Here is a 21,364-nt window from a genome sequence, read left to right as displayed (position 1 = left end):
AGACCCTGTTGGAATGCGAGATTCCTCTCCCTGCCTTTTCCAGAGGGGCTGGGGATGCTCCTGACCCTGCTGGATTCTCCCCACTGCTTTTTCCAGAGGGTCTGGAGATGCTCCCATCCCTGCTGGAATGCGGGATTCCTCTCCCTGCCTTCTCCAGAGGGTCTGGAGATGCTCCCATCCCTGCTGGAATGCGGGATTCCTCTCCTTGCCTTTTCCAGAGGGTCTGGAGATGCTCCCATCCCTGCTGGAATGCGGGATTCCTCTCCCTGCCTTCTCCAGAGGGGCTGGAGATGTTCCTGACTCTCATGGAATGCGGGATTCTCCCCCCTGCTTTTTCCAGAGGTGCTGGACGGGTTTTTTTGGGATCGGCTTTTCCCATCACCACGGGGGCACGGCCAGGGATCCAAGCTTTGCTCCAGCGGGATTCCCTCGGCTCGGGAGGCTCCCGGGGGGGGTTCCATCCAAGCAGGTTTAATCCCGGGGGGAGCCGTGGGCATCCCGAGCTTGGCGCCCCTCTCCCGGCCCCCATCCCACCCCCTCAGCCCCAGAATTCCACATTTTTTCCTGGCGCGGCTTCCCCCTGGCCTTGAGCGTGTTTTGTTGCTCCCTCACTCCCTTCCCCGAGGAATTCCTGCTGGAATTCGCACTCCGGCCAGCCGGGAATTCCATGATCCAGCTGCAGGATTCCCGGCTTGGGGCTGGCTGCGAGGGAAATGGGTCATTTCGCAGCTGGAGCGGGGACAGGAGCAGGGGGGCCATGTCCCCTCCCTCCACCCCTCCAGTGCCACCGGGGCGGGCTCAGATCCCGCAGGGAACCAGCTCGGCCTCCACGGGGAATTTTGGGGCTGGAGAAGCCCCCGGGGAGGGGTCGGGGTGTGGATAAAAGGGTCCCTCCAGGGGCAGGGCTGAGAAATGGGTGGGGGACACAAGGTTTTTGTGGGGTTTCGGGTTTATCCTGACCCCACAGGAGATGTGCCCTGCATGCCCCGGCTGGGGCAGGGGTGGCAGGGGTGACAGGGGTGACACAGGACATCCATCCTGGCACTGCCTGGAGCCCTCAAGGCAGGATCGGGACCTTTCCCCCCCCGAAAAAAATCTGGAATTCCACAGGGATGGGCGAAGCTGCTTTGGGGTGAGCATGGCCAGGTCCCCCCTGCTCGGGGCGGGCTGTGGGCGCTGTCCGAGGGGCTGGGGGACAGCGGGGACATCCCAGGGGCGGCAGGGACAGGGATGTGAGGGGGTTGAGGTGTCCTTTAATGCATCATCCTGGAGCGGGAGAAGCCATCAGCCAGGCAGAGCCATAAAACCCGGTTTTCCTGGGAATTAACGGGCTGCCGGAGGCCGAGGTCGGAGCAGTTGTTGTCCCCTCTCTGAGCAGCTTTTGTCCCCTCCCCGGGCATCTCAATTCCCATTCCATGTCCACCCCTGGAATGCCCATGGAATTGGAAGAGGATCGACCCCACCCCCCCCAAATAACACTGGGAATTTGGGAATTGTGTCCCCCCACCCCTGCAGGATCTGTCCTTTCCAGCACCCCGGGATATGTGGGGGTCCCATGATCATTTCTGGGGGTCTTGTGCCCATTTGTGGGTGTCCTGTGCTCATTTCTGGGGGTCCTGTCCCCATCTGTGGGGGTCTCGTGCCCATTTCTGGGGGTCCTGTCCCCATCTGCGGGGGTTCTGTCCCCATTGTGGGGGTCTCGTGCCCATTGTGGGGGTCCAGTGCCCATTGTGGGGGTTCTGTCCCCATTGTGGGGGGTCTCGTACTCATCTGGAGGGGTCCCGTCCCCATCTGGGGGGTCCCATGATCATTTCTGGGGGTCCTGCACCCATCTGTGGGGGTCCCATGCCCATTGTGGGGGTCTCGTGCCCATTGTGGGGGTCTCATGCCCATCTGTGGGGGTCCCATGATCATTTCTGGGGGTCCCATGCCCATTGTGGGGGTCCCATGTCCATTGTGGGGGTTCCATTCCCATTGTGGGGGTCCCGTGCCCACAGGGCTGCTCTGATTTTGGGGAAGGGGGGTCAGGGCCGGCTGTGCCCCGGTGCCGGTGACAGCTTTGGGGCTTGGGGACATCACATTGTGCAGAGCAGCAGGGCAGAACCGTCCCTTCGGGGCTAAAAACCCATTAACTTCAATCTTCCCTGGGTTTGGGGGGGTTTTTTTGTGTGGTTTGACTGATTCCATAAATTATCCACAGCGGGTGAGCCTCGGTGCCCGCGGGCAGCGGGGGCTGGGCTCACCTGGGACAGGAAAAGTGTCCCTGTCACCCCCGGGGGGTGGGGACGGGGGGCAGGGGGGATGCGGGGGTGGATGGAGAGATGGATTCAGGGATGGAGAGATGAATTCAGGGATGGAGAGATGGATTCAGGGATGCAGGGATGGATTCAGGGATGGAGAGATGGATTCAGGGATGCAGGGATGGATTCAGGGATACAGGGATGGATTCAGGGATACAGGGATGGATTTAGGGATGCAGGGATGGATGCAGGAATGGATTTAGGGATGGATTTAGGGCAGGGTGAGATCCCAGAGAATGAGAACAGGGCAGGGACAGGGGGTGTCGGGCTCACCTGGGACAGGAAAAGTGTCCCTGTCACCCCCGGGGGGTGGGGACGGGGGGCGGGGACAGGGGGGATGCGGGGGTGGATGGAGAGATGGATTCAGGGATACAAGGATGGATTCAGGGATGGAGAGATGAATTCAGGGATGGAGAGATGGATTCAGGGATGGAGAGATGGATTCAGGGATACAAGGATGGATTCAGGGATGGAGAGATGAATTCAGGGATGGAGAGATGGATTTAGGGATGGAGAGATGGATTCAGGGATGGAGAGATGGATTCAGGGATACAAGGATGGATTTAGGGATGGAGAGATGGATTCAGGGATGGAGAGATGGATTTAGGGATGGAGAGATGGATTCAGGGATGGAGGGATGGATTCAGGGATGCAGGGATGGATTTAGGGATGCAGGGATGGATGCAGGAATGGATTTAGGGATGGATTTAGGGCAGGGTGAGATCCCAGAGAATGAGAACAGGGCAGGGACAGGGGGAGTCGGGCTCACCTGGGACAGGAAAAGTGCCCCTCCCCCCCCGGGGGGGGGGGGGGGGGGGGCGGGGACAGGGGGGATGCGAGGATGGATGGAGAGATGGATTCAGGGATACAAGGATGGATTCAGGGATGGATGGATACAGGGATGGAGAGATGAATTCAGGGATGGAGAGATGGATTCAGGGATGGAGAGATGGATTCAGGGATACAAGGATGGATTCAGGGATGGAGAGATGAATTCAGGGATGGAGAGATGGATTTAGGGATGGAGAGATGGATTCAGGGATGGAGAGATGGATTTAGGGATGGATTTAGGGATTCAGGGATGGAGAGATGGATTCAGGGATACAAGGATGGATTCAGGGATGGAGAGATGGATTTAGGGATGGATTTAGGGATTCAGGGATGGAGAGATGAATTCAGGGATGGAGAGATGGATTCAGGGATGGAGAGATGGATTCAGGGATGGAGAGATGGATTCAGGGATGGAGAGATGGATTCAGGGATACAAGGATGGATTTAGGGATGGAGAGATGGATTCAGGGATGGAGAGATGGATTTAGGGATGGAGAGATGGATTCAGGGATGGAGGGATGGATTCAGGGATGCAGGGATGGATTTAGGGATGCAGGGATGGATGCAGGAATGGATTTAGGGATGGATTTAGGGCAGGGTGAGATCCCAGAGAATGAGAACAGGGCAGGGACAGGGGGTGTCGGGCTCACCTGGGACAGGAAAAGTGTCCCTGTCACCCCCGGGGGGTGGGGACGGGGGGCGGGGACAGGGGGGATGCGAGGATGGATGGAGAGATGGATTCAGGGATGGAGAGATGGACTTAGGGATGGAGAGATGGATTCAGGGATACAGGGATGGATTCAGGGATGGAGAGATGGACTTAGGGATGGAGAGATGGATTTAGGGATACAGGGATGGATTCAGGGATGCAGGGATGGATTTAGGGATACAGGGATGGATGCAGGGATGCAGGGATGGATTCAGGGATGGAGAGATGGATGCAGGGATGGATGCAGGGATGGAGAGATGGATTTAGGGAAGGAGAGATGGATGTAGGGATGGAGGAATGGATGCAGGGATGGATTTAGGGATGGATGCAGGGATGAATGGAGAGATGGAGAGATGGATTTAGGGATGGATTTAGGGATGCAGGGATGGATTCAGGGATGGAGGGATGGATTTAGGGCAGGGTGAATTCCCAGAGAACAGGAACAGGACAGGATCAGGGGAAACATCCAGGAAGGCAGAGCCAGGCTGAGCTGCAGCCCTGGGCCCCATCCCAAGCTGCCAGTCCCATCCCATCCCATCCCTGCGCTTCCCTAAGGATCCATCCGAGCTGGGATCTGGGGTCAGCATCACCCCAAAGCCAGAGCGAGGTACCCAGAAACCACAGCCTTGATGGTGGGGAGCCCCAAAATCCACCTCCTCCACCCCAAATCACCCCGGGGAGGGGTCAGGGCTGTGTCCCACGGCCCCAGAGATGGGAGCAAGGAACGTTTCAGTCCATCCCTGCATTTTTTCCTGGATGTGAGGCTCTGCCAGGGCTCTTTGTGCTCCAACAACAACAACCGAGCCCAGCAGTCAATTTTCCAGCAATTAACTACGGCGAGAACATTTCAAGTCCTCCCAAACCCCGCCTCGCAGGATTAATTAAATCTTCCAATTAATGTCTCGTTTAAATGGCGATGATGGCTGTTATCATTTCATATTGATTTCTTTCCTTTTTTCCCTTTTTCTTTGCCCATCTTAAAATAGAGCTGTTGTCCCTTTCCAGCTCCGCCTTTCCCACGCCCAGGGAGCTGTTTGTTCCCTCTGTTGGATTTGCCAAAATTCAACAAGTGTCTGGAAAATCTTGGATTTTCGGGGGTTATTGACAGGCAGCAGCGCCGGCCACAAATTTGGGGATATTTGTGCCAAAAAGAAAAAAAAAAAATCCACATTTTTCCATGTCTGTGGCGTGAAAATTAAATTCTCCCTTCTCCAAACTTGAAGGCATCGCTGTCTCCCGGCTCCCAGAGCCGTGAACTTCCCGCTGCTTCCAGAAGGAGCCGGGTGATTCCCGGTTCCCGGGAATGGAATGTGTGGGCTCTGGGAATTGCCAGGGTTATTCCGGCGCTCCAGCCCGGCTCCGGCGGCTCCTGCCGGGTTCGGGTCCGGGGGTTTGCCGGGGCGGGAGCTCAGAGGCACCGGGATGGCGCTGGGAAAGTTCATCCCGGAGCGGGAAGCGGGAGAGAGGGATGGGGTTGGGAATGGGGTTGGTGCTGGGAGCGGGAGGTGGAGGAGGATGGAGCTGGCACGGGGGGTGGGACACGTCAGGGCCTGAGCTCGGCTGGGAGTGTGGGATGGAGGATCCTGGGATGTGGATGGATCCCTGGGATGTGGATGGATCCCTGGACATGAATGGATCCCTGGACGTGAATGGATCCCTGGGTGTGGATGGATCCCTGGGTGTGGATGGATCCCTGGACGTGGATGGATCCCTGGACGTGGATGGATCCCTGGATGTGGATGGATCCCTGAATGTGGATGGAGATCCCTGGGTGTGGATGGATCCCTGGGTGTGGATGGATCCCTGGGTGTGGATGGATCCCTGAATGTGGATGGAGATCCCTGTGTGTGGATGGAGATCCCTGGGTGTGGATGGATCCCCAGACATGAATGGATCCCCAGATATGGATGGAGATCCCTGGACATGAATGGATCCCTGGATGTGGATGGAGATCCCTTGGTGTGGATGGATCCCTGGGTGTGGATGGATCCCTGGGTGTGGATGGATCCCTGGGTGTGGATGGAGATCCCTGGACATGAATGGATCCCTGGACATGAATGGATCCCTGGGTGTGGATGGATCCCTGGATGTGGATTGATCCCTGGATGTGGATGGAGATCCCTGGGTGTGGATGGAGATCCCTGGATGTGGATGGAGATCCCTTGGTGTGGATGGAGATCCCTGGGTGTGGATGGATCCCCAGACATGGATGGATCCCCAAACATGAATGGATCCCCAGATATGGATGGAGATCCCTGGACATGAATGGATCCCTGGATGTGGATTGAGATCCCCGGATGTGGATGGAGATCCCTGGATGTGGATGGATCCCCGGACATGAATGGATCCCTGGATGAGGACAGATCCCCTGGCTCAGCCCCACCCTCAGGCACGGGGCAGGATTTCCGAGGCTGTCCCATGACCAGGGGTCGGACACGATGACCTCTGTGGATCCCTCCCGCGATATTCCCCAATCCCCGATATTCCCACACGAGCCTCTCCATCCCGGCACCGCATTCCCGAGGAAAAACGGGAGCAGCCTCACCCAGGGCTGCTGGGACACCCACCCCTGTCCCCTGTCCCGTTCCAGACCAGGAGCTCCCGGCACTCCCAGGGCTCCCAGCCTGGCCTGGCCGACCAAGCCAAGCTCTCCTTCGCCTCGGCCGAATCCCTGGAGACGATGTCGGAGGCGGAGCTGCCGCTGGGATTCAACAGGATGAACCGGTTCCGGCAGAGCCTGCCGCTGTCCCGCTCCGCCAGCCAGACCAAGCTGCGCTCCCCAGGTACCCCCGACACCAAAACCTCCGCAGGAAGAACGGGGGGATTGGCCTCCAGCCACCCAAAAAGCCCCGGGAGGAGCGGGAGGAACCTCAGGGTGGCCCCGGTGCCTTCAGCAGGGCGAGGTTGGGTGGTCAGAGATCCCCAACTCCATTTTTTTTGGGTACCCCAAAACCTTCCACCTTCACCAGAGTGAAACTGGGTGGCCAGAGATCCCCAACCCATTTTTTTGGGGACCCCAAAACCTTCCACCTTCACCAGGGGGATGTTGTCTCCCCCAAACCATTTTTTTGGATGCCCCAGAACCTTCCACATTCACCAGGGAAAAATTGGGTGGCCAGAAATCTCCCAATCCCTTTTTTTGGGTGCCCCAGAACCTTCCACCTTCACCAGGATGAGGTTGGGTGGTCAGAGATCCCTAAACCCGTTCTTTTGGGTGCCCTGGAGCTCTCTAGGGACACCTCCCCTCACCAGGACAAGGTTGAGTGGGGAGAGATCCCCCAGTCCATGTTTTTTGGGTACCCCAAAAACTTCCACCTTCGCCAGGGTGAAATTGGGTGGTGAGAGCTCCCCCAACCCATTTTTTGGGGTGCCCTGGAGCCTTCCACCTTCACCAGGGTGAAATTGGGTAGCCAGAGCTCCCCAAACCCATTTTTTTGGATACCCCAAAACATTCCCCCTTCACCAGGACAAGGCTGGGTTGTGAGAGATCCCCAAACCCATTTTTTTTGATACCCCAAAACCTTCCACCATCACCAGGACAAGTTTGAGTGGCCAGACCTCCCCAAACCCATTTTTTTTGGGTACCCCAAAACCTTCCACCATCACCAGGACAAGTTTGAGTGGCCAGACCTCCTCAAACCCATTTTTTTGGAGACCCCAAAACCTTCCCCCATCACCAGGACGAGGCTGGGTGGCCAGACCTCCCCCACCCCATTTTTTTTTCCTGGCTGCCCCGGAGCCCTCCAGGCCGTCCCTGTCACCCCTTTGGAGAAGGGGCAGGGCCAGGCCTGACTCCGGGGTGCTCCCTGTGCTGCCAGGGGTGCTGTTCCTGCAGTTCGGGGACGAGACCAGGCGGGTGCACATCACGCACGAGATCAGCAGCATGGACACCCTGCACGCCCTCATCGTCCACATGTTCCCGCAGAAGCTCACCATGGGCATGCTCAAATCCCCCAACACCGCCATCCTCATCAAGGACGAGTCCCGAAACGTCTTCTACGAGCTGGAGGATGTCCGGTGAGCAGCTCAAATCCCGCCTGGAAATCCATCCCGAGCCGGGAAATCTGTGGGATGAAGGGAAAAGGGGTGGTGGGTGCGGAGATGGGTTTTTTCAGGCTCTGTCTCCGCTTCCAGGGACATCCAGGACAGGAGCATCATTAAAATCTACCGGAAAGAGCCGCTCTACGCCTCGTTCCCAGCCTCGCACATCACCAACGGCGACCTGAGGGTGAGAGGGGACACGGGGACAGCCCGGGAGGGTGGCGGGACCTGCGGGAGCGGGGGCAGGAAGGAGAGGAAGCGGGAGAAACTGGGAATGGATGGTGTGCGGCTGGGATTCATCCTGCCTGCTTCCAGCGCTGGTTGGGGGCTGACAGCGGGGTTGAAAAGGTGGGGTTTAGAGAATTAAATCATGGGGGTAATTCATAGGGGTAAATCAATCATCGGGATAAATCACCCCGCTGCTGGCTGGGAATCACAGAACCCCAGAACCCCAGAATCCCAAAATAACAGAATCCCAGAATAAGACAACCACCGAATCCCAGAATCCCAGAATCACTGAACCACAGAATCCCAAACCACAGTATCCCAGAACCACAGAATCCCAGAACCCAAATCCACAGAATCACAGAATAACAGAACCACCGAATCCCAGAATCCCAAAATCCCAGAATCCCAGGGTTGGAAGAGACCTCTAAGACCGAGTCCATCCCAGCCCTAACACCTCAACTAAACCACGGCACATCCAGTCTTTTATAAACACCCCAGGGATGCCGACTCCACACCTCCCCGGGCAGAACATTCCAGTACTTCCTCACCCTTTCCGTAAAAAACTTTTTCCCGATATCCAGCCTAAATTTTAAGGCTGTGCGCTCCCGCTCTGCCAGCTGCTCCTGGACAAAGAGCCCGACCCCACCTGGCCACAACCATTTCTGGGAATTGTGGAGTGCTGAGGTCACCTCTGAGCCTCCTTTCCTCCAGGATAAACATCCCCAGCTCCCTCAGCCGTTCCTCCTCGCCCTCCAAGGGAAGGGTTTGCCAAGGCGCCGGAGGGCAGAGCAGGGCAGGGCTCACTCCGCGCTCACCCTCCCGCCCTATTCCCGCAGCGGGAGATGGTCTACACTTCCCGGGAATCCTCTCCCACCCGCCGGCTCAACAACATCTCCCCGGCCTCCCACCTGGCCTCCGGTTCCCCCCCTCCCGTGCTGCAGTCCTCATCGCCGTCCCGCTCCCGCATGTCCTACAGCGGCGGTCGCCCGCCCTCGTACGCCGGTAGCCCGGTGCACCACGGCGAGCGCCTGTCCAGCCTCCCCCCGGCCCCGGGCGTGTCCCCCAGCCCCAGCGCCATCCTGGAGCGCCGAGACGTGAAGCCGGACGAGGACCTGGCGGGCAAGAACGTGGTGCTGGTGAAGAACGAGGGGCTGTACGCCGATCCTTACGGGATGGTGCACGAAGGGCGGCTCAGCATCACCTCCACGCAGTCGCTGGCGGGCATGGGGGACCCGTTCGGCTACTCCGGGGGGCTCTACAAGCGGGGTTCGGTGCGGTCACTCAGCACCTACTCGGCGGCAGCGCTGCAGACGGAGCTGGAGGACAGTTTGTACAAGCCCAACGCGCCCATCTACAGCGACACGTACGGCCCCGGGCTGGGATTCCGAATGCCGCCCTCGTCCCCGCAGAAGATGGTGGAGCCCGGGCAGAGCCCGCACAGCCCTTACTCGGGCCCGCCGAGCCGCTCCTCGCCCGTGCGGCAGTCCTTCCGCAAGGATTCCTGCTCCTCCGTCTTCATGGACGGCCCCGTGGGCAAAGCGCGCAACCCCAGCTCGTCCGGGCCCCCCGAGCTGTTCCCCGGCCCCGGAGAGCGGCCGCTCTCGGGCTTCGGATCGCCCGGACCGGCCAAGGACACGGAGACCAGGTGAGAGGAGGGATGGGGGTCCGGGCTTGGCTGCGCCGGGGGTTTTGGATCAGCTGCAGGGCCAGGAGGAGGAGGAGGAGGAGCAGAGGAAGGCGCTGCCCCGGCCCCAGCGAGGTGGAGGTGGAGGGATGGGGAATGAGGCAGCGGGTGAGGCTGGGTGAGAGCGCAGAGAGGGAACGAGGAGAGTGGGAGATGCTGGTGACAGCCGTGTCCCCAAGCGCCGGGGGGGGCAGGGATGGGGTGCAGAACCAGCCGGGGGTGGCAGGGATGGGGTGCAGGACCAGCCGGGGGTGCTCGGGGGTGTCAGATCCAGCCTGGGGGGTACCCGGGGGGGCTGGGATGGGGTTCTGAAGCAGCCAGGGGGTACCCGGGGGTGTCAGACCCAGCCCGGGGGTACCCGGGGGTGTCAGACCCAGCCCGGGGGTACCCGGGGGGGCAGACCCAGCCCCTGACCCGTCCCCCCCGGCTGTTCCCGGCGCAGGGAGCGGATGGAAGCCATGGAGAAGCAGATCGCCAGCCTGACCGGGCTGGTGCAGAGCGCGCTGCTCCGCGGCTCCGAGGCCGAGACCCCCAGGTGAGGGAGGGCAGGTGTGGGACCCCCGGGATGTCCCTCCTGGGGGGGTCTGTCCCCCTCCCAGGGGACCCCGACCCCGGCCGGCCCGAGTTGAGCCCTTCCTCTCCTTGCAGCGAGAAGACGGAAGCCACCAACGGCGGGACCCCCCCGTCAGCGTGTGAGTGACCCCTGCAGGACCCCCCTGATCCAGGAGTGACCCGGGGTGGGCTCTGCAGAGACCCCCGATGCAGGAATGACCCGGGGTGGGCTCTGCAGAGACCCCCGATGCAGGAATGACCCGGGGTGGGCTCTGCAGAACCCCTTAACCAGGAGTGACCCGGGGTGGGCTCTGCAGAGACCCCCCCGACCCTGGGGTGACCCGGGGTGGGCTCTGCAGGACCCCTTAACCAGGGGTGACCCGGGGTGGGCTCTGCAGGACCCCCCCGACCCTGGGGTGACCCGGGGTGGGCTGTGCAGGACACCCCCAGGCGTTTTTTGGGGCTGACAGAGAACCAGAGGCCAGACAGAATTAAGAGAATAAAAATCTTGTATTTAACGAGGGCCTCCAGGTGCATTCGGGGCAGACGGAGCCTCCCCAGGGCTGGGCCATGGGCAGGGTTCGGATTTTCAGTTTTTCAGACAATTAAAAGTTTGGTTCGTTTACAAATCAGGACTTAATGCTCCAATTACAGCTCCAGGTAATGAAGTCATTTACCCCCAATTAATCCCCTCCCAATTAATTTCTGTTTATGTTTTTCCTGAGGCACTGAGGTGTCCTTGAGCTTGGAGCCCAGAGAGGAATTGTTTGGTCTGAATAAAACGGGAGAGCAGAAGCTGAGAAGTTTTAGAGTTATTCCCTAAAGCAGTACAAGACATGAAAAATAGGAAAGCTGCTCTTTTTTACAAATAGACTTTTTATGTAGAATGTATTTATAAATGCTCTTTTTATACTAATAAAAAATATAAATATTGCATAAATATAAAAATATGCTTTATATTTAATAGAATAGAAGATATATAATATTATCTATTATTATCTATTATCTATTATCTTTTATCTATTATCTTTTATCTATTATCTTTTATCTATTATCTATTATACATTATCTATTATCTATTATCTATTATCTATTATCTATTATCTATTATCTATTATATATTATATATTATATATTATATATTATCAATTAAGAATATATATTATATATTACATAATATATAGTATATAATTTTATTAAAATTTATTATTAATATATTGAAATATAAATATATAAAATATAATAGAAATATATTACATATATCTATATATTTAATTTATTATTACACATTATTATATATCTCTATATAATTAAATATTTATTATATATTTATAGTTTATAAACACAAATATACATTCTATAATTATTAATTTATATAAATATATTTATATATTTCTATAAATAAATATATTTCTAGTTCTATATATAAATATATTCATATACTTATATATATGAATATTTAATATATATTATATATAAATATAATATATATAATATATATTAAAATATAAGTATAAATATAAGGTATATAAAATAGAAATATAAAATAGAAATATAGAATAGAAATATATAATATAAAATATAGATATGAAGTATAAAATAGAAATATAAAATAAAAATATAAAATAAAAATATGAAGTATAAAATAGAAATATAGAATAGAAATATAGAAAAGAAACATAGAATATAAATATAAAATATATATATAGAATATAAATATAGAATATAAATATAGAATATAAATATAAAATATAAAATATAAAATATAAAATATAAAATATAAAATATAAAAAATAAAGTATGAAATTTAAAATATAAAATATAAAATATAAAAAATACAATAGAAAACCTATTTAAAAAAGCTTTAAGGGGTCCCCACCAAGCAGTGGGACCCTCCCATCCTGTCCTGGGCTCAGACCGAGCAGGGCGGGCTCAGCCCGGATGGCAAAACTTCAGAAACCACCAGAGCTGAAAGATTGAGGGGGAAATAAAAGAAATAATCACCAAACCCCAAACCCTGGCTCCGGCATCGCCCTCAGCATCCTCCGCTTGTCCCCGGGCAGCCACGAGCCGCAGCGGGATGGGGACCCCGGTGCCAGCGCCACCGCCGCCCTCGGCCAGCAGCACCCCCGCGGGACAGCCCACGGCCGTCACCCGGCTGCACATGCAGCTGCACCTGCACGACCTGCAGCAGAACGCCAGCGAGCTCCGCAACCAGCTGCAGCAGCTGCGGAAACTGCAGGTGAGAGACAGCCCGGCTGGGAGCGGCTCCTGGCGGGGTAAGCGGGGGGAGTGGTGGGAGAGGTGGGGAGAGCTCGGGGGGCCTGCCCGGAGCTGAGATCGGGGGTCCTGCCTGGATCCGGGCTCGGGGGTTCTTCCCAAATCCGAGCTCGGGGGTCCCGCTTGGATCCGAGCTCAGGGAACCTTCCCTGAATCCAAGCCCAGGGATCCTTCCCAAATCCAAGCCCAGGGATCCTTCCCAAATCCGAGCTCCGGGATCCTTCCCAAATCCGAGCTCCGGGATCCTTCTCCACTCCAATCGCAGGGATCCCTCCCCACACTGAGCTCGGGGATCCTTCCCAAATCTGAGCTCAGGGATCTTCCTGGAATCCAAACTCAGGGATCCTTCCCAAATCCAAGCTCAGGGCTCCTTCCCCACACTGAGCCCGCGGATCCCTCCTCATTGCAACCCCAGGGATCCCTCCCCTCGCCCAACTCAGGGCTGCTACCTTTCCCATTTCCCATTTCCCATTCCCCATTCCCCATTCCCCATTTCCCATTCCCCATTTCCCATTCCCCCTTTCCCATTTCCCATTCCCCATTTCCCATTTCCCATTCCCCATTCCCCATTCCCCATTTCCCATTCCCCCTTTCCCATTCCCCATTCCCCATTCCCCATTTCCCATTCCCCATTCCCCATTCCCCATTCCCCATTCCCCATTCCCCATTCCCCATTCCCCATTCCCCCTTCCCCTTTCCCCATTTCCCATTCCCCCTTTCCCATTTCCCATTCCCCATTTCCCATTTCCCATTCCCCATTCCCCATTTCCCATTCCCCCTTTCCCATTCCCCATTCCCCATTCCCCATTTCCCATTCCCCCTTTCCCATTCCCCATTCCCCATTTCCCATTCCCCATTCCCCATTCCCCATTCCCCCTTCCCCATTTCCCATTCCCCATTTCCCATTCCCCATTCCCCATTCCCCATTCCCCATTCCCCATTCCCCATTTCCCATTTCCCATTCCCCATTCCCCATTCCCCATTTCCCATTCCCCCTTTCCCATTCCCCCTTTCCCATTCCCCATTCCCCATTCCCCATTTCCCATCTTGGGGGGGTCTCTCCCAGCCTGACCCCCCCCTCCTCCTCCCCGCAGCTGCAGAACCAGGAGACGGTGAAGACGCTGCTGCGGCGGACGGAGACGGAGATCAGCGTGCGGGTGACGGACACGATGCGCAAGCACGAGGACCCTCTGCAGCGCCAGCGCACCTTGGTGGAGGAGGAGAGGCTCCGCTACCTCAACGAGGAGGAGCTGATCACACAGCAGCTCAAGTGAGCCCGGGCAGGGGCCGGGCAGGGCCGCGGAGCCTCCCCGGGCGGGGCACGGAGCTTCCCCGGGCTGGGCAGGGGTGCGGAGCTTCCCCGGGAAGGGGCTCGGAGCTTCCCCGGGCTGGGCAGGGGCTCGGAGCTTCCCCGGGCGGGGGCACGGAGCTTCCCCGGGAAGGGGCTCGGAGCTTCCCCGGGCTGGGCAGGGGTGCGGACCCTCCCCGGGAAGGGACACGGAGCTTTCCCTGGCTGGGCAGGGGTGCGGAGTTCCCCCGGGCGGGGGCACGGAGCTTCCCCGGGAAGGGGCTCGGAGCCTCCCTGGGAAGGGGCACGGAGCTTCCCCGGGAAGGGGTTCAGAGACTCCCCGGGCTGGGGCTTGCCCCTGAACAAGGGGGGGGTCCCTGCAGTGACCACATCCCCAAATAAGGGGGGTCCCTGAATGAGGGGGGTCCCCACTCAATGGCCACGTCCCTGAGTGGGGAGGGTCCCCCTGCAGTGTCCCTGAATAAGGAGGGGTTCCTGCAGTGACCACGTCCCCAAATGAGGGGGGTCCCCACACAGTGGCCACGTCCCCGAGTGAGGAGGGGTCCCCAGCCCGGAGTTCCCCTCTCCTGCTGGGCACCTGCCACCCTCGGGGTTCCCCACCCTCCTGACACCGCAGTGCCCCCCCAGTGACCCCCAGTGACCCCCAGTGATCCCCCAGTGCCCCCCCAGTGACCCCCAGTGACCCCCCTGCCCTCCCAGTGACCTGGAGAAGTCCGTGGAGAAGATCCAGAAGGATCTGGCGCACAACCACCGGCTGATCCCGGTGCAGGAGCTGGAGGAAAAGGCCGTGGTGCTCAAGCAGCTGGGGGAGACCCTGACGGACCTGAAAGGTGAGGAGGGGGCTTTGGTGGGGGGGGAGACGGAGCCTTCCGGCATTTTCCTGCTCCATCCCTGCCTGGGATGCTCCAGGATGTCCTGGATTTGCACCTGGGATGCTCCAGGATGTCCCGGATTTGTGTTTGCATCAGGAATTCTCCAGGTTTTTTGTTGTCCCTGGATTTGGGTATTGGCACCCGGGATGCTCCAGGATTTCCTGGATTTGTGTTTGCACCGGGATGCTCCAGGATTTCCTGGATTTGCACCAGGGATGCTCCAGGTTTTCCCTGCCTTTGGATTTGTGTGCTTGCACTCGGGATGCTCCAGGATTCCCTGGATTTGCACCTGGGATGCTCCAGGATTTCCTGGATTTGCACCTGGGATGCTCCAGGTTTTCCCTGCCCTTGGATTTGTGTGCTTGCACTCGGGATGCTCCAGGATTTCCTGGATTTGCACCTGGGATGCTCCAGGATTCCCTGGATTTGCACCTGGGATGCTCCAGGATTTCCTGGATTTGCACCTGGGATGCTCCAGGATTCCCTGGATTTGCACCTGGGATGCTCCAGGATTTCCCTGCCCTTGGATTTGAGGGTTTTGCACCCCTGGATTTGCGGGGAGCACCCCCTGGTTCCCCCCAGCGCCTCTCCCGGTGCTCACACCCGCCCAGGGAACTCCTCCAGCGGCTGGAGAAGGGAAGGGACCCTGAAATCCAGAGTTTCCCTGGATCCACCTGGCGGGAGTCCCCTGGCACGAGGCTCAGGCAGGCGCGGCTGCCCTGGCAGTGCCAGGCGGTGACACCGGCAGTGCCAGGAGGTGACACCGGTGTCCCCTGGCAGCCCAGTTCCCCGGCCTGCAGAGCAAGATGCGGGTGGTGCTGCGGGTGGAGGTGGAGGCCGTCAAGTTCCTCAAGGAGGAGCCCAACCGCCTGGACGGGCTCCTCAAGCGCTGCAAGACCGTCACCGACACCCTGGCCCAGATCCGCAGGTGAGCCCCCCCGAATCACCCCCAATCAACCCCAAATCGGCTTCCGCACCCAAAAAATCGTCCCTAAAATCGACCCCTAAAGCAGTCCAGAATTGCCCCCCAAAAAAAACCCCAAATCACCTGAAATCATTCCAAAATCGTCCCTAAAATCACGGCCGAAAGCAATCTAGAATTGTACCCCAAAAACCCCGAAATAACCCAAATCATTCCAAGATCACCCCTAAAATCACCCTCTCAAGCAGCATAGAATTGCCCCCCCCCCAAAACCCCGAAATAACCCAAAATGGTTCCAAGATCACCCCTAAAATCATCCTCTAAAGCGGTCTCGAACTGCCCCCCAAAAAAAAGCCCAGATCACCTGGAAATCATTCCAAAATCAGCTTTGGCACCCCCAAAATTTCCCCTGAAATCACCCCAAAATCGGCTTTGGCACCCCTAAAAGTCCCCAAAACAACCTCAGTCCTTCCCAGGTGTGGGTGGGACCCTCTCTTTTGACACAAACCTCATTTTTCCATGGAAAAAAAACGGGATTTTACACCGGCCTGGAGACACAGCCTCTGGAATCAGCAGAAACCTCTTTCCCCAGGAACAGGGAGTTGTTCTGCCAGGGGAAAATCCTCTCCCAGAGGAAAATCCTCTCCCGGAGCCGCTGCCGGGTGGATTTTACCTGCCCCGTCCCACTAGGAAACCTCTGGGGATGCTCCCAGCCCTGCCGGGGGATTGGGATCGCTCAATTCCAGCTCGGTTTTTCCAGGGAAACCAACCCGCGGGATCACGCAGAGCCTGTCATCCTCATCCCTACAAATTCCCCAATCCCAAGGGCACTTCCAGCCGGGAAGGGAAAGGGTTTGGACGGATCCCATTTCCTGCCATCAGCGTGGGCAGGCAGAGCTCGTCCCACAAACCTCACCAATCCCAACCCCTTTCTTCAGGATTTCCTGGATTTGTGCGTTTGCACTGGGATGCTCCAAGGTTTCCTGGATTTCCCTTTGAACCCGGGATGCTCGGAGCACCTCAGATTTGGGGAAACCGGGATTTTGCGCCCCTCCCTCAGTGTCTCCGCTCCCTCCCAGGCAAGTGGAGGAGGGCGTGTGGAGCTCCCCGAGCAGCCTGAGCCAGTCGCCCAAGAAGGTGGCCCCGGAGACGGATTTCAGCAAAGGGCTGGAGCTGGAGATGCCCACCAGCCCTCCTGTGAGCCTGCACCACCTGACGGCCGCCCCCGACCCCCTGGGGGTGCCCGGCTTCGGGCACAGCCCCCCGCAGCCCCAGAGCCACCCCGGCAAGAGCAATAACCCCTCCCGAGCCCCGGAGATGGTGCCCGCCAAGACCCAAACGGGGCCCGAGACCCCCAGCAAGAAAAGCGTGGACAAAGCGGTGTCGGTGGAGGTGAGAGCCCGGCACGGCCCGGGGAGTGCTCGGTTTTTGGGGGGAATCCTCCGGAAGGTGAAAATGGCAAAGGGAGCGGCGCCCATCACGCTCCTCCTCGCGTGGGAGCGCCGGGAGCGCCTCTGCCGCGTGGGAGGGTGGGGAAATTTGGGGAAATTATGTGGGGATGGGGGTAAAAATGTGCTGTCCGCCACCCCCCAACCCTTCCCAGCGGGTTTGGGGGTGTCCCAGGGCTGTGGGTCACGTCCTGCCCGCCAGGGACGGGGCTGGAGCGGGCTCTGTGTCCGCAGGCGGCCGAGCGCGACTGGGAGGAGAAGCGGGCGGCGCTCACCCAGTACAGCGCCAAGGACATCAACCGGCTCCTGGAGGAGACCCAGGCCGAGCTCATGAAGGCCATCCCCGACCTGGAATTCGCCGCCAAGCACAAACAAACCCCGGGCAGCGGCAGCGCTGCCTCCACGCCCGAGCACAAACCCTCCAAGGCACAGCACGCCCCCAAATCGGGGGGCAAAGGGGACCCCAACGGCCGCCGGGGCTCAGGTACGGGCTGGGCAGGGAGGGGACGCTGGGGGTGTCCCCGAGTCGGGGGGGGGTTGGATGGGAGGGGCAGGGCCCTCACGGCCCCCTTTGTGCCCAGACGAGCTGACGGTGCCGCGGTACCGCACCGAGAAACCCTCCAAGTCCCCGCCGCCTCCGCCGCCCCGCCGGAGCTTCCCCTCCTCGCACGGGCTGACCACGACCCGCAGCGGCGAGGTCATTGTCACCAGCAAGAAGGAGCCTGGCTTTATGAAGGTAGGGATGGCCGCTGGGCTGGACAGAGCGATGTGGTGTCCCTCGGTGTCCCTCGGTGTCCCCCCGGTGTCTCCCGGTGTCCCTTGGTGTTCTTTGGTGTCCCCTGCTGTTCCCCGGTGTCCCTCGGTGTCCCCCCGGTGTCCTTCGGTGTTCTTCAGTGTCCTCCGGTGTCCCCCGGTGTCTCCCGGTGTCCCTCGGTGTACCCCGGTGTCCTTCAGTGTCCCTTGGTGTCCCCATGTGTCCTTTGGTGTCCTTCAGTGTCCCCCGCTGCCCCCTGGCGTCTCTGCTGTCCCCCGCTGTCCCCCGGTGCCCCCCGCTGTCCCCCGCTGTCCCCGCTGTCCCCGCTGTCCCCCGCTGTCCCCGCTGTCCCCGCTGTCCCCCACTGTCCCCCCTGTCCCCGCTGTCCCCGCCGTCCCCCCCGTCCCCCACTGTCCCCCGCTGTCCCCGCTGTCCCCCGCTGTCCTCGCTGGCCCCGCTGTCCCCCGCTGTCCCCGCTGCCCCCGCTTTCCGCCACTGTCCCCGCTGTCACCGCTGTCCTCGCTGCCCCCCGCTGTCCTCGCTGTCCCCGCTGTCCCCCGCTGTCCCCCGCTGTCCCCCGCTGTCACCCGCTGTCCCCGCTGTCCCCCGCTGTCCCCCGCTGTCCCCCGCTGTCCCCCGCTGTCCCCCGCTGTCCCCCGGTCCTCACGGCCCCGCTGTCCCGGCAGAAGGCGGAGTCGGAGGAGCTGGAGCCGCAGAAGCCGCAGGTGAAGCTGAGGCGGACGGTGTCCGAGGTGGTCCGGCCCGCCTCCACCCCGCCCATCATCGCCTCGGCCATCAAGGACGATGATGATGAGGATCGGATCATCGCGGAGCTGGAGGTGAGCGCGGGACCCCCGCGGGACCCCCGCCCTCCCCGCCCCCGAGGTGACACTGTCACGTCCTTCTGCTCGGGTTGGGTTTTGGGGTGGCACCGCGGGTGGCACCGGTGCCGGGGACAGGTGCTGCACACCTGGGGGCTCCTTCTGCACTTCCCGCCTGGGCTCTAAGCCTGGCTTGCCTGGTTTTGAGCGCTGCCCAGGTGATCCAGTGGGGAGGGAATGGTTTTTCCTTGGATGGTTTTTCCTTGGATGGTTTTTCCTTGGATGGTTTTCCCCCAGGAGGGAGGAGAACTGGGCACCGTGCAGGTGTGGGACAGGTGGTGACACGGGGCACAGGTGATGGTGCAGGTGTGGCACAGGTGATGATGCTGCAAGCAGGAGAACTGGACCAGTGATGCTGCCAGACTGGACCAGTGACACTGATGGCCAGGGGAAGGGTGTCACTGGTGGCCAGAGGAGCAGTGACAATGGTAGCCAGGGGACTGGTGACACTGGTGGCCAGGGGACTGATGGCACTGGGGACCACAGGACAGGTGACCCTGCCAGCTGAAGACCGGTGACACTGCTGGCCAGGGGACTGATGGCACTGCTGGCCAGGGGACAGGTGACACTGCTGGCCAGGGGACAGGTGACCCTGCCAGCAGCCGGGGACAGGTGACACTGCTGGCCAGGGGACAGGTGACCCTGCCAGCAGCCCAGGGCACAGCGATGCCTCTGCACCAACATTCCGCGGGCCCTGCTGAGGCCGTGGCCGCTCGGAGCCCCGCTGCAGGCCCAGGTGACCCCACGCTCCCTCCAACGGCCGTGTTTGACTCCCCAGGTGTTTCAGCGCAGCTCCGCCTCCCCTTTCCTCCCCACGCTCCGTTGTGACCCCCTCGAGCCCGTGGCCCCGGGCCACTCCGAGCCGTGGCCCGACGGAGCCGCGCTGGCAGCCGAAGGATGGAAGGTAACGGGGCTGCGCTCTCACCGCCTTCCTCCTCTGCCTCCTCTCAACTCACTTCTGCTCCTTCTCTCTGATTTAACCGGCTAATTAACCGGCTAATTAACGGCTTCTCTCCCCACCGCCTCGCTCACGGCACTGACGCGGCACCGGAGGCAGCACTAACGCGCGGCCGCGGCTCCCGGGGGGCTCCCGGGGGGCTCCCGGGCACCCCCAGCACCGCACGGGCAGCGCCCGCCGCTCTCACGCCACGCTGGGTGCCCCGGGGGGCGGGCGGGGCACGGGAGGAGAGCTCCGAGTGCATGCGGAGGATGGGAAGGGAGGGGTTTGGAGCACGGTCCGGTGGTTTGGGATTGCCTGGAATCACGTCCGGCCCCACCGCAGCACTCCGGAGATCCACGCTGGGCTCTCTCTGGGGTGGAGAGAGGCTGGAGAGTGGCTGGGATGGGACAGGGAATGTTCAGGGTGGGAAGAACGGGAGGAAAATGCCTGGAGAGAGGCCTGGATTAAATAAGAGATAGCCAGAGTGGAGAAAACAGGAGGAAAATGCCAGGAGAGTGGCTGGGATGGAGCAGGGAATGTCCAGGGTGGGAAGAATAGGAGGAAAATGCCTGGAGAGTGGCCTGGATTAAATAGGGGATAGCCAGGGTGGGAAGAGCAGGAGGAAAATGCCTGGAGAGCGGCTGGGATGGAGCAGGGAATGGCCAGGCTGGGGAGAACGAGGGAAATGCCTGGAGAGAAGACGGGATGGAGCAGGGAATGGCCAGGAGGGGGCAAAGAGCAGGACAGGAGCTCCTGCCATGCCAGACGCGAGGGGAGCTCTGGCTCATCCCGGTAGTTCAGCTCCTGGGGGAGGGTCTGGTACCCTGCAGGGGTCCCTCTGGGTGTCCCCCTCTCCTGGGCCAGCTGGGCTGGATCATCCCTGTGTCCCTCTGCTCCAGAGCTGGGATGGGCTCAGCCGCACCCCCAGATTCCCTCAGGCACCCCAGGGATCCCTGGGACGGGAGCAGGGAAGTGCGGCAGGAAGAGCAGCATTTTCCGGGGGATTTTGGGCCCCTCGGGGTGTGAAAGGCCGGGCAGCCCTCGGCAGCTCGGCTGGGATGGCTCAGCCCCCGCCGGAGCTCTGCCCCGGTGCCCCCAGTTTGTACCAGCACGGAGAAATCCCAGCTGGAATCCCTGCTGGTGGCAGCGGGATTTCCAAAGGCGTTCGGGAGGCGCAGAAACACCGGCTTGGATTCTGCTCCAAGGTTTTGTGCTCCAGTGGGATGTCAGGGCTGGAGGAGGGAGCTGAGCTTCCCCTCCGTTCCCTGTCCGTGCTCTGGGTCGGGTGGGATGTCAGGGCTGGACAGGAGGGAGCTGGACATCCCTGTCCAGTCCTTCTCCATGCTCTGGATCCCGGTGGGAGGAAGGAGCTGGACATTCCCTTCCAGTCCCTGTCCATGCTCTGCATCCCTGCGGGATATCAGGGCTGGAGGAGGGAGATGAGCATCCCTGTCCAGTCCCTGTCCATGCGCTGGATCCCGGTGGGATATCAGGGCTGGAGGAGGGAGATGAGCATCCCTGTCCAGTCCCTGTCCATGCTCTGCATCCCGGCGGGATATCAGGGCTGGAGGAGGAAGCTGAACATTCCCTTCCATTCCCTGTTCACGCTGCCC

General features: G+C 58.9%; 1 protein-coding gene across 5 annotated transcripts in view; it reads left to right on the top strand.

Annotated features, from left to right (window-relative positions):
- The window catches only part of SRCIN1 (SRC kinase signaling inhibitor 1), a 58,796-nt gene that overhangs the window by 31,158 nt on the left and 6,274 nt on the right, over positions 1–21,364 (top strand). For 4 of the 5 annotated variants that reach the window (XM_088068036.1, XM_088068034.1, XM_088068033.1 and 1 more), the window contains exons 4-18: positions 6,431–6,623; positions 7,659–7,857; positions 7,975–8,068; positions 8,946–9,754; positions 10,236–10,328; positions 10,442–10,485; positions 12,409–12,587; positions 13,720–13,895; positions 14,634–14,764; positions 15,587–15,734; positions 16,808–17,120; positions 17,411–17,660; positions 17,758–17,912; positions 18,617–18,769; positions 19,590–19,715. In XM_088068036.1, coding sequence (XP_087924162.1) covers positions 6,431–6,623; positions 7,659–7,857; positions 7,975–8,068; positions 8,946–9,754; positions 10,236–10,328; positions 10,442–10,485; positions 12,409–12,587; positions 13,720–13,895; positions 14,634–14,764; positions 15,587–15,734; positions 16,808–17,120; positions 17,411–17,660; positions 17,758–17,912; positions 18,617–18,769; positions 19,590–19,715 — 3,063 coding nt within the window. The remainder of the gene's footprint in view (positions 1–6,430; positions 6,624–7,658; positions 7,858–7,974; positions 8,069–8,945; positions 9,755–10,235; positions 10,329–10,441; positions 10,486–12,408; positions 12,588–13,719; positions 13,896–14,633; positions 14,765–15,586; positions 15,735–16,807; positions 17,121–17,410; positions 17,661–17,757; positions 17,913–18,616; positions 18,770–19,589; positions 19,716–21,364) is intronic. The other variant, XM_005531502.2, reaches the window with a different exon arrangement.

The sequence above is a fragment of the Pseudopodoces humilis genome, chromosome 29 (assembly GCF_049639895.1).
Source record: "Pseudopodoces humilis isolate 2021_Gansu_Grassland_sample_001 chromosome 29, ASM4963989v1, whole genome shotgun sequence".
In the NCBI taxonomy this organism is placed as follows: Eukaryota; Metazoa; Chordata; class Aves; order Passeriformes; family Paridae; genus Pseudopodoces; species Pseudopodoces humilis.
This window is presented reverse-complemented; position numbering and strand designations above follow the sequence as displayed.